At 40.4% G+C, this 13,202-nt stretch overlaps 1 protein-coding gene across 1 annotated transcript in view; it reads right to left on the bottom strand.

Annotated features, from left to right (window-relative positions):
* SLC18A2 (solute carrier family 18 member A2) overlaps positions 1 to 13,202 on the bottom strand; it is a gene marked incomplete in the record, with an annotated part of 947,305 nt that overhangs the window by 25,133 nt on the left and 908,970 nt on the right. The window contains 1 exon segment of the mRNA XM_044055965.1: positions 7,512 to 7,631. Within this exon segment, the coding sequence (XP_043911900.1) occupies positions 7,512 to 7,631 (120 nt within the window).

Here is a 13,202-nt window from a genome sequence, read left to right on the forward strand (position 1 = left end):
GCAAGTTGAAATCATTACTGTGGCTATAATCTGTTTCTCCATCACAGCTATCAAACATTAGAGGTGTAGTGAGTAAGTGCAGTTATTTTTTTGGAAAGTTGCCAGGTAGACAGCCATTGTGTGTGAAAGCAGAGGCAGGTAAATAATCACTGTTAAAACAGTCACTGATATGGCTTGTCAGGGATGTTGCTCTGTGTGTGTGTGTGTGTGTGTGTGTGTGTGAGAGAGAGAGAGAGAGAGAGAGAGAGAGGGGGGTAGCAAGTTGAAATGCATTACTGTGGGCAATGTATTTTAGTCAATGACATTCAAATCATTTAGAGGTATAGCCATCAGAGTGGATAGGCAACTGTTCTTATTTCTGCACTGCCACAATTACTTTTGTGGAAGGCATACAGAGTATTTCTCTATCTTTCTCTCTCATAACTCCAACTTGCAAAACAGAAACTCCAAAAATTGTGAGTTTTTAAAGACAAGTTTCAACATTCAGATGTCATAAAATCTTTGTTTTTTTTTTTGTTTTGTTTTTAGCAGGACCAGTGAGGCCCATATGCAGTCCATGACATAGGAAACTTGTTCACACCATCCATTCCACTTGCATATAAAACTCAGATTGCTTTGCTTGGAATACAAAAAAATCTGAAACACTATGATGATGTATTTAGAACATATTTTTGCTAGACAGGTTCAATCCTGATAATCTGAGGATCACAATTTCAGTTCCTAAAATATCATTGGGTACATATACCAAACAGATATATGTTGAACAATGGTAATGTAACCCCCCCCCCCAAACCTTGCCAAGTCTGATATAGTTTTTTCTCTTTGCTTTTTTCTTGCTTGCCTTTTGCCCACTAAGGTTGCATCTATTGAACATGAGCCCATTTATTCCCTATTAGTGGGGAGTTATCAGATCTATTTGGGAAAGACCACCTGGAAAGGCCAATATTCTGGCAGACATTAAGGAGGTTGTGCTGTTGCTGACATCTTGGAAATGAAAGTATTTAAGTCCCAAACCCAGTCCATAAATGGGGGTGGGCTGCCCACTTCACTTCAGAGGCTGACAATATTATCCCCATACAAGTGGATGCTCCCTTATACTTACTAATAAGGGCTACCACCAAGTGGCTTGAAGATCTGAAAGTTTATCCCATGCATGCCAACTGCAGTGCCACCCCTTCTTAAAGGTACATGGTTATGTCTTCCCACCAGGATGAGTATGGCCATTTTTACCTTCCAGTACCTTTAAGCACCCAAGCTCGTGCTTGAAGTCAACACATGTGGGCTATAGTCAGGACTTTATACCTCTGTGCCACTTATGCTGACTGTGCCAAGTCTAATATGTGGTCCTCCAGCCAATAAGTTTGGGCACTCTGGCCTAGGTTGTCATTTCATTTAATGGCTCATAAAATCTTACCTCCCATTGCATTCAGTGTATTCCATGGCTCCAGCACACTAATATCTGTGTCATGATCACCATCAAGCCCACCAACAGTGCATTTAGGTTCATAGGTTCATAGGTTCATACTAGGCTATCTGCCCAAGGGCATTTATAAGCCTAGCCCATAGTTATGTGGCTTTCGCCACCCCTTTAGTTTGAAGAAAACTATGCCTTATTATTTTGTTGTGCCTCTGTCAAGCAGTGACACTGAAGTAATCCCTGGGGTATATCTGCGATCTCCCATCCATTGGTCAAGATTCCTCTTGAACAAGGCCAGCGAGGTGCTCTGCCTCACATGTACCGGGATTTTGTTCCACAGCATAGGAGTCTCTGGGTGATGAATCTGTCCCTCCAGCACGTTCTATTAATAACCATGTCAAGGTTTAAGTATCCCGCCCTTGTGGTTCTGAGGGATCTAGATTTTTTGAGGTGAAGCATATTCATCAAATCTGGGTTTGACATGGCCTTATATGTCAGGCACAGGTCACCTCTGAGCAAGCGGTATGCGACTGAATAGAGCTGGAGTTCTTTCAGTCTGGCAGCATAAGACATATTTTTGAGACCCTTTATCCTTTTGGTGAGGAACTTTTGGGGCCTTTCCAGCTGCTGCAGGTGTCGGGTCAGATACATTCTGAATGGGGCATTGTACTCAATCATAGGTCTAATGAGTGATGAGTACAGGGGGACGATGACCTCCCTAGATCTAGATGTGAATCCTTTCATGATCAGGTGGGCAATGTAGAAGGTTTTCCTAACTACTTTGGCAACATGAGTGTCAAACGAAAGGTTACTGTCAACCTGGGTCCCTAGATCTCTGATGACTTCTTCTGTGCTCAGTGGATTGCCACCTATGTGGTAGCTAGGGGTAACCTTGTTTTTCCCGAAGGGTATGACTATGCATTTCTTGGCGTTTAACTTTAGGCCATGGCTCTGGCACCAGTTATCCATTTCTGTGAGGCCCTTCTGAAGGATATCTGTGTCAGATGTGTTTTCGACTATGGCGCCCAGTTTGCAGTCATCTGCAAACTTTGTCAGCCATAACCCTCCTGTGTTTGCTTGTACTTCAGAAAAGTAGATGCCGAACAAGAGTGGTCCCAGGACTGAGCCCTGTGGGACACCACTTGTGACAGGCTTTGAGTCTGACATGGCGCCAGTAACTCTGACCCTGTGGGTTCTGTCACTTAGCCAGTTTGCAACCCATCTTGTGATGTATGGGTTTACATTTAAGCTGATGAGTTTTTCGATGATACCTGAGTGGGGTATTGTGTCGAAGGCCTTTGCCAGGTCAAGGTAGGCTGTATGGACTGCCTTGCCTCATCAATGGCCTTGGTGACTGTTTCGAAAAGTCAACCAAGTTTAAGAGGCATGATCTGCCTTTGACAAAGCCAAACTGTGATGGATCCAAAGTCTGCAAGTTCCCTATGTCTTTATTTATGAGTTCCATTATGATCCTCTCCATGGCTTTGCAGATAAGGCTTGTCAAGCTAATGGGACGGTAATTTCCAGGGTCGGTGGAGGCACCGCCTTATGAAGTGGGACCACAGTTGCCGTCGCCACTCCTTGGGTACGTATCCTGAGGTGAGGCTAAGATTAAACAGCTGTCCTAACTGCGGGTTTAATTCCTCATTGAGTTCGTGGAGCACACAGCCGGGGACACCATCCGGTCCCATGGATGCTGTGTTTTTGCCTTGGAGAGAGCAGTTCTCACCTGGGCGTTGGAGATGTTTGGGGGCTACAATCCTCTGGTATAGATATATCTCCTTTTGGGAGAAGTTTGCACTGAACCTGTCAGCCAGTATGTTGGCAATGTGTGTAGGTTCAGTAATCTTCACATCATTTTGAACTAATTCCGAGCATATCTGGGAGTTTCCTCCTAGGTTTCTAACATAGCTAAAGAAGGCCTTATGATTGTCTTTTGAGTCCTTAGCGATTTTTCTCTCAAAATTTGCCTTGGATGATTTTATGAGAGCTCTTAGTTTTTACTTATAATGATCAAAGGTGTCTTACCTTTCAAGGATTTTGCTCTATCTTGTAGTAGCTTCCTCCTTTTGTTGTAGAGCTTGTTTATTGCTGGGGTCCACCAGACTGGACGCTTGCCTTTGGTACAAAGAGTCTTAGTTTTGTTTGGGATTGCCTGATCCATGCAGTCCTGTAGGTGCTGGTAGAAGGCATTTGTAAGTGATTCAGCAGTTTGAGTAATGTTTACCACTGGCTCAGGGGCCTTAAAGGAGACCACACTAGTTTTTAGAAGTGTGAAGTCGGCTTTTGAGAAGTTTTTCACTGTGGTCTTTTTTATTTCAGTTGGGGCGGGATGAGGACCTCCAGCGAGATTAGTTTATGATCTGATCTCACCAGTGAGGGTATACTTCCAGTGTTGAACATTGTGATCCCATGTTCGTGATGATGAGATCAAGTATGTTTTCTCCTCTTGTGGGGATGGTGACTAGTTGTTCCATGGCATTTGAGTTTATGAACTCCAGGAACCTTTGGGCTAGAGTGTTTGGGCTTGAATAGTGTTCCCAGTCTATATTAGGGTAGTTGAAATCACCTAGTATGATGGTATTAGGAGATACATTTATCCCCTCCAGTGTTTTCAGGAAGGCCATGTGAGGTTCCTGAGTTTGAGAGGGTGGCCTGTAACATGCTACAAATTGCAGATCAGTCTTGCCTATGGTTAATTGCACCTGGATGGTCTCCGATGCATCGTGCGTTGCCACCAACCTTGAGGTTTGTGTGTCCTTTATGAATATGGACACCCCCCCCTCCTTTCTTGGTGTTGTCCGGATTTTGGGGCCGGAACGCATGATATGAGGTGAAACCTGATAGTGCTGGGGTGCTCTCAGGAGCCTTGAACCAGGTTTCTGTCACAGCACAAACATCGATGTTCTCCATACTGAGAAGGGCCTCGAGTGCATGCATCTTGAGATTGAGACTTCTGGCATTGAGCAGCATTACCCTTAGTTTTTTTCCTTTTTTGTGTTCTAGGGTGGTAGGTTTAGAATTTGAGCATTGCCTAAAAAAGGCACTATGGGGTGGCAAGAGCCTTTGCCAATATCCGGAAGCCTAGGGTGACAGGTGCAAGCCGTCCCTTGCGAAGCAGCATGGCTTGTCCAGCATGTCATCCCAGGCAGACAGACATTGGATCCCCTTTGAATGACACCAAAATTTAAGCCAATTATTAAAGCTGATCATCTTATCACTGTATTGTGGCATCATTCTAGGTGAAGGTAGGATACTGCTCAAGGTCAGGGTCATACCTGCCTGGGCTACATAATCAGAGAGCTCCTCTATGTCTCTTTTCATGTAGTCCAAGGAGGTGTCTCAGGTCGTTCACACCGGCGTGGACAATGACAGAGTCGTGCTTGTACCTGCTGTTGAGAGACCTGAGTGCTTGCGTTATGTGGCGGATTCTAGCGCCCGACAGGCAGCTTACTGTGACCTTCTCCTTACTCAATCTGGTGAGCGGGACGTCAGTGTGTCTGACTATGGAGTCACCAATGACGAGTGTGTCTGGCATTGTGTTTGGCCTTAAGGGCTGTGACTGTTTGGCACACTGACTATGTGGTCTATGTGTTGAATGTGTTGTGTCCTGAGGTGGCAGATGTTTGGGTGTCTGCTTTGGTGGCCTCTGCTGTTTTGGTAGATTTTTGATCAGAGCCTCTGAGTATGTCTTTGTGTATTTATGTGTATGATTTGAAGTATTGATAGTACTATGTGAGACTGGGTTTGTGGTGTGTGAGGTTGCCTTCTCCTCCTGTCTGGTCTTGCCAGTCCTGTGTTGAGAGAGCTCAGCCTCCAGTTTGGCTATATAGTTGCATCTCTCGCATGTATTTGTGTTTTGTGGAAGAAGGAGAGGGTTGTCCGTGTACATGAGGCAATTGTAACATTGCCTCAATATTCCCAGATTTACCAGCTGAGCAGGAGAGGACACTAGCAACTGATCCCTCGACATGCTAGAAGGAATAGACAAGGACTTTGAAAAGACTCCGGGGGATGTGGGTGATCTAAAAGGGATTTTGGCTAGTGGGGTACTATGTATAATAAAAGTGCTATATCAAGGTAAAAAAATACTTTAGGAGCAAGTGCAAGTCTTTACAGATAAAGAATAGTCTACTTAAGAATCAAGTAGAGCTGAACTTTCTAGATATAGAATACGCTGGTTTGATCAGCAGTACAGTTCAAGGAAGGCTGTTAATAAGGGAAAATTTGAAGAGTGGAATTTAGGCAGCCCGAATAGTTTAACCTTGATTAACCGCCGCTGCTCGTGTGCTCCTGTAGCAACTCCGCGCTAAACTGCGCTAAAGCCCGCCAAAGCGTGCTTTATAGCAGGGGGCTGGAAAAGACAGGAAATGACCCAAAATGGCCAATAAACTACAAGTTACTGCTTTAAACCACTCCTCTGAGGACAAACAGGCAGCTCAGTACTCCCCACCCTCACTGGTGAGTAAAGAAACTTCCCCTTGACCAAACAAGGAAAATGGAGAAACACAGGAACCAAGACAAAGCCCAGGGATCAGCAAAATCTGATCACTGGAACAAACTATTAGGAAAGTATGGAAAACAAGAGTATTTTTTTTTTTTTTCAAGTTTTTTTTTCAGATAGGCAGAAAATACAATAAATGCTGTGTTTTTCGACTAATTGCTATCAAAAGCTAGTACACTTGAGTGTATTAGCCTGTTGTTTAACTTTTAAGTAAAACTTAAACAAGCAAGTGCAACAAATAATTCAAGCTATTAAAAACAGTAAAAACAGGTAATAACAGAATAAAACAGGCAGAAATAGTAGTCGAAAGGCTTAAAAAGTCGAAAATGCAGAAAAAATACTTAGAATCTGGAAAGTTTGTCTTTTCTGGTCTCTGCTGCTCTAGGAACTCTGCTGGACACCACGAGGAGCTGTGCTGAGTTCTCTATAGCCAGAAAAGTCCGCCAAAGCGTGCTTTATAGCAGGGGGCTGGAAAAGACAGGAAATGACCCAAAATGGCCAATAAACTACAAGTTACTGCTTTAAACCACTCCTCTGAGGACAAACAGGCAGCTCAGTACTCCCCACCCTCACTGGTGAGTAAAGAAACTTCCCCTTGACCAAACAAGGAAAATGGAGAAACACAGGAACCAAGACAAAGCCCAGGGATCAGCAAAATCTGATCACTGGAACAAAATATTAGGAAAGTATGGAAAACAAGAGTATTTTTTTGTTTTTTTCAAGTTTTTTAGGCAGAAAATACAATAAATGCTGTGTTTTTCGACTAATTGCTATCAAAAGCTAGTACACTTGAGTGTATTAGCCTGTTGTTTAACTTTTAAGTAAAACTTAAACAAGCAAGTGCAACAAACAATTCAAGCTATTAAAAACAGTAAAACAGGTAATAACAGAATAAAACAGGCAGAAATAGTAGTCGAAAGGCTTAAAAAGTCGAAAATGCAGAAAAAAATACTTAGAATCTGGAAAGTTTGTCTTTTCTGGTCTCTGCTGCTCTAGGAACTCTGCTGGACACCACGAGGAGCTGTGCTGAGTTCTCTATAGCCAGAAAAGCCCGCCAAAGCATGCTTTATAGCAGGGGGCTGGAAAAGACAGGAAATGACCCAAAATGGCCAATAAACTACAAGTTACTGCTTTAAACCACTCCTCTGAGGACAAACAGGCAGCTCAGTACTCCCCACCCACACTGGTGAGTAAAGAAACTTCTCATTTGACCAAACAAGGAAAATGGAGAAACACAGGAACCAAGACAAAGCCCAGGGATCAGCAAAATCTGATCACTGGAACAAACTATTAGGAAAGTATGGAAAACAAGAGTATTTTTTGTTTTTTTCAAGTTTTTTTTCAGATAGGCAGAAAATACAATAAATGCTGTGTTTTTCGACTAATTGCTATCAAAAGTTAATACACTTGAGTGTATTAGCCTGTTGTTTAACTTTTAAGTAAAACTTAAACAAGCAAGTGCAACAAACAATTCAAGCTATTAAAAACAGTAAAAAGAGGTAATAACAGAATAAAACAGGCAGAAATAGTAGTCAAAAGGCTTAAAAAGTCTTATTATCTTCTTATCATACTACACTCTTTACTTCTTACCTAAGGCAAATCCCATACAAAAGGCAACATCTGCAATTGCATATACACTGCCGTACACTGAGACATGACGAAGGTCAACCAGGTAGCCCATGATTGGCATCATTGAAGAATCCACCATTCCTGAGGAGAAAAGATATACATAGTTTCTTCTTGCTGTTTGAACATGAACAAAGATAACATCTGTAGTAATGTAATCCAGTTATGTCAAATGCCTGTTGCTTTACTATGCATTCTAACTATTGCTATGTTCTGTTGTCCCTTGCATTACACAATTTTAAACAAGTACTTTTTGACATAATGGGTTTTTGTGGGTATGTTATTTAATCATAACCAAAAGCCATTTTTTCAGATAGCAGTCTCCCACAAAACCTGATTGCATATCTCTTTATACCTTTAATTTCCAGTAATATTTACTCATCAGTTAACCAAAATAAGCCGTTTAATATCATGTTAGAATAAAATCTGAACAAGGCATAAGCAACATTGCTATATGGTGTTGTGTGGCACATTGCATTAAAAACAGGAAAATAAGTGAATTTAGCAAAAAGCATCGCACAATTGCAAATATGTTTATAGCATACTGGTAAAAAAATAAAAAATAGTTGCAACACTTTGCAGGAAACTAGAAACTGTTTAATGACAAACAGAGTAGCAAATCAACCAACAACTAAGCACTTTCACCTTGGATTTCACTGGCATCATCAGAGGTGTAAAAAAAGCCCAGCATGCAAGCTTAAGTACCCTCATAGTGAAATTAGACAACCAATCACATTCATATTTACAATTAGTACAATCAGAACAAAGAGTAATTTACATAGATAAAGACATATCACTAAAAATAAGAAGTCACAAATCTAAAACAACAGCTAGTAAAATAATACCTATCATCTGAATTATAAAATAACTATGCTAAATACAACTTTAAATACATTTTTGATTCAGCAAAAACCTAGGTCCAGATATAAGTGCAATTACCTACCAGAGTTTATAGTTCCTAAAAATAAAACATAAAAAACACACTGCAATAATACTAATTCATAGGTTCATAGGTTGGTACTAGGCTATCGGCCCTAGGGCCTATACAAGCCTAGCCATAACAATTCCCTGGCTATTTCTTCCCAGACTATTTACTTCCCTGGACCCCTGTCTAGCAGGGCGACTGACGTGATCCCTGGGGTGAATTTCCTTTCTGCCATCCAGTCATCAAGGTTCCTTTTGAAGAGGGCCAAAGAGGTGCTCTGCTTGACATGTATGGGCAGTCTATTCCAGAGTATGGGGAGTCTCTGGGTCAGGAACCTATCCCTCCAGCATGTTTTGTTTATTGTGATGACAAGGTTTAGATCCCTGGAGTATGTGGTTCTGAGGGATTGGGATTTCTTTAAGTGTAGTATGTCTAACAGCTCAGGGTTTGACATGGGCTTGTATGTTAAGCAGAGATCACCTCTGAGTAGATGATATGTGACAGAGTACAGCTGGAGTTTTTTAAGACGGTCAGCACAGGGCATCTGCTTTAGGCCTGTGATTCTTTTAGTGAAGTGTTTCTGCGGCCTTTCCAGTTGTTGCAGATGTTTTGTGAGGTACATACCAAATGGGGCATTGTATTCTATAATGGGTCTAATGATGGATGAGTACAGTGGGACAATGAACTCCTTTTTTCTGGATGAAAAGCCCTCAAATTACACAAGCCCTTTGTTTCACTATAGGAGCCAGCGATATACTATCATTAAGCCCTGGTGACACATTGGCATTTAACCTCATTTGCCATTTGCTTTCTCTTGCTGCTACTTCTAATTTAATGTCCCCACCCCTCTCATTGTGTTGAACCTTGTCAATCACAAAAAAGATAAACCTTTTAAAATTCTCACACTTGTTACTGTGAACAAAAAGAGCATTATGTGGATCCATATTCTTTATTGCCCTTAAATGTTCACTAATTCTATCCCTTAATCTGCAGACAGTTTTTCCAACATAAAAAGATATGCAAGATACACAGGTAGCCAGATAAACTAACATGGTCTTGTTACAATTGCATCTCCCTGCGCATCTAATAGGATAGTTATAATTCCCTACTGTAACATATGGTCCATCATCATTAATAAACTTACAAAATTTACAGGCACCACATTTCATCATGAGGGAATGATACCCAGGTTTTAAACTGGTCTTTAAAATTCTCCTCTAAAATGTTTATAATATTCTTGCCCCTACTATAAACTATTCAGGGTTTATTGCCAAGAAGTTCCTTGGTCACTTCTCCAAAACAAGTGTCCCAACATCTATTGACAATTGAACATATATTGTGGGAATGTGTATGGCAACGTAACACCATTACATCTGTAGTAATATTTTTTTATCTAGTTTGTATCTGGGCACTGGTGGTGTTTAATATGGGGCTAAAAGATGTATTTCTTTTAACCAACAGTTCTTTCTTAGTTTTAATCAACATTTTCAATGGATACCCCCTCTCAATGAGCATCCCTATTAAGACATACATTTCATTGGTAAAGTTCACATCATCACTTATTAAGCAAGATAATCTCACCATTTGGCCCCTTAAAATACTTTTCAATTGGTGTAGTAGGTGGCAACTTTGAAGTGCAACAAACTATTAGAATAGGTCTTTTTTCTATAAATAGTGCTGCGTAGTTCTTGATTTATTTCATTTTTGAACAATTTCATATCAAAGTAATCAATCTCATCAGGTTTCCATGTGCTAGTAAACCTAAAAAAATCAGTTGTAGAGTTTAAATATTCTACAAATCCATCAGCTTCAGTCTCATTCCCTTGCCATAGGATGAGTAAATCATCCAGGAAACAGTTGTACAACAAAATGTTATCATAAAAATGTGAGCTGAACACAAATTTCCTCTCCCATTCTAGGAGTACAAGGTTGGCAAATATGGGGGCACACTTGGCCCCCATAGCCACACCTGATATCTGGTGATAAATCTCACCCTCAAACATCAAAAGGCTGTTCTTCAGAACAAGTTCCATGATGTCAGTGAGAAAAACTATTTTGTCAGCTTTTATCTGTGAGCTCTTATGCAAACTCTCCTGAAACATCTCCAAACCATCAGTGTGTGGAATTACAGAGACTAAATTAATGACATCAGTAGTCAAAAATGAATAGTTGCCTACGTGTTTTACTGTTTAAGCATTTCTAAACAGTGCCAGGAATCTTTCAAAATGTGGTCAGTTTCCCTGACCACAACACTGACATTTGTCACCTAATGCTGCCAGAGGTTCCGTCTTGGATCCTCGAGCTGACACAATGGGCTTGAATGGTGGATCATACAAATTTTTGTGAATCTTGGGAATTTCAAACATTGTAGGTAGCAGTGGATTAACCACAGTTAAATAACTCAATTCAGTTTGATCTACAGTGCCTTGAAATAGGACATCAGAAAGAAAATAATCAATTCTCATATATGCTCTAACTCATTTCTAGACACCCTTAAATATGTGCAGCTATCATTCAGTATATTAAACATGTTTATAGCATACATGTAAAGGAGTTTTTTTTTTTAAATCATGGACTAACAGTTTTAATCAATAGTATAATAGACTGTGCATTAATGGATTATACTCCTACAAGGCTCAGTATATGCAGATAATGGCCAGGATGGGTGGGCCTGACTCATTAACAATGTTTATGGATGTATGGTACGCATATTTATAAAATACATTGAAATCTACCTCTGCTAAACAAGACAGAGTTTAAGGCTCAGCTGAGATGAATGATTCATTCTCTCATATGGATTTTTATATTGGTCATAGGTATACAATGGTTCCCCTGTGGTATAGTGGTGCAGTGCATCATGGATTTAACTTTGTATACTGGTGACCCCATGGTATGAAATGAGCAAGCCAAAATTTAGAAGGTCAATAATGAAGAAGTCTGGACATGTGAAACGACTCCCTATTTTTCCTTAGACATATGGCATGGCTGTGTTGCTGAATTACTTCTAAATCTGAAGCCCCAGGAAGAGAACATAGGTGGGTACTGGTGGAACATGGCAAATAATTTCATGTTATGCTGTATAAGTGCAAATGCACTGCAATCCATGTACCAACAACTGGAAGAAGAAATGGGATGCACATCTGTGAAACAGAACCTTGAAGTAGGATTAAATTTGATCAGTGGCACACACAGTGCAGGTGAACAGCCAAGCCTGCTTTCCTACGTCCTTCTTTGGTTAGGATTGTACAAACGATATTATCTTAGATGATACAGAGAAATATCAAAATTACCTGACAGGATCGTTAGGGAAGTAGAGCAAAAAAAAAAAACTTTAACAAGTAAAAATAAGCAACTGCTTTATGTAATTTGTGATACAGATATGTTAAAGTGGTAGTACATCTCAGTGTAAGGAGAATTACTTTATTAATCTGTAAGGTAATGGAGATTATATATGGAGGTGCTAATTCATGGAAAACAATGTCACCCATGTAAAACATACCAGTACCTACCAGGAAGAAATGTTTAATAGGCAATAGCACTACTACTCCTTTTGTGTATTTGTAGGGGAGACAATAGCTTTTTCCTTCTAACTGGGTTCAGTTCAGAGACATGATAATGATCCCCTGTCTCTGAATTCCTTTTTATTACTCAAACCCTACCAGAGCTCACAGCATAGCCCTAATAGTACATACTGCTGTAATGATTTCTCTGAATTCCAGTTTCCTTATATATTTGTAAGTGCAATGCACTGGTTTAGTGGGGTTTATGCTAATTATTCCAAAATAGTTGTACTTTTTATACAATGCAGTTAATTGGGTTGTACAGGGCTACCATGCATTGTTTTAGTTTGTTTATACAAATTGGAGAAAAGATCAGTATGATTTTTTTCAGAAATTCCAAAAGCAGTAAACTTTTTGAATTTGAATCCACAAGACAGTTCTACACAATTATTTTAATGAGTTGATTATTTTCCATTAATGACCCCCCCCCATTAATATTCCAAAACGTGCATGCTGATTGGCCAGCGTGCACATTGTAAATCGACTTATACTAATGGAAAAAGGTCCGGTCGGCCGGACTTTTTCCATTAGTATAAGTCTTTTTTAAAACACTGTGTCGCTATGTTAAAGGAGTTTAACATAGTGACACAGGTTTACAAAAAGCAACGGAGATCTCCGTTGCTTTTTTTAAAGCTGTCTCGCTATGTTAAACTCCTTTAACATAGCGACACAGTGTGTAAAAAGCAACAGAGATCTTGCTTTCTCCATTGCTTTTTTCAAAACTGTCTCACTATGTTAAATGGGTTTAACATAGTGAGACAGCTTTAAAATAAGCAACGGAGATTCTCCGTTGCTTTTTTTAAAGCTGTCTCGCTATGTTAAACCCATTTAACATAGTGAAACAGTAAAAAGCAATGGAGATCTTGCTTTCTCCGTTGCTTTTGCCCACAGCTCTGATGTACTGCGTAGGCATGTGCAGTACAGCAGAACTTCCGTGGAATACCAGACAGCTGCAGAAGGGCAGCAAGGAGGCATTATACAATGCCATTATTTAAGAAAAGTAATTATTTTTTTTCTTAAATAATGTCATTGTATAATAACAATAACCCACTTCTGGGTGTGGGTAATGCTGGATTTACCCACGGTTGGCTTTGTTTGGTCCCTCGGGCTTCGCCCTCAGGACCAAACCACGCCAACCGTGGGTAAATCCAGCATTACCCACACCCAGGC

This window comes from Protopterus annectens, chromosome 14.part0 (genome assembly GCF_019279795.1).
Source record: "Protopterus annectens isolate FY-2018-M chromosome 14.part0, PAN1.0, whole genome shotgun sequence".
Lineage (NCBI taxonomy): Eukaryota > Metazoa > Chordata > Ceratodontiformes > Protopteridae > Protopterus > Protopterus annectens.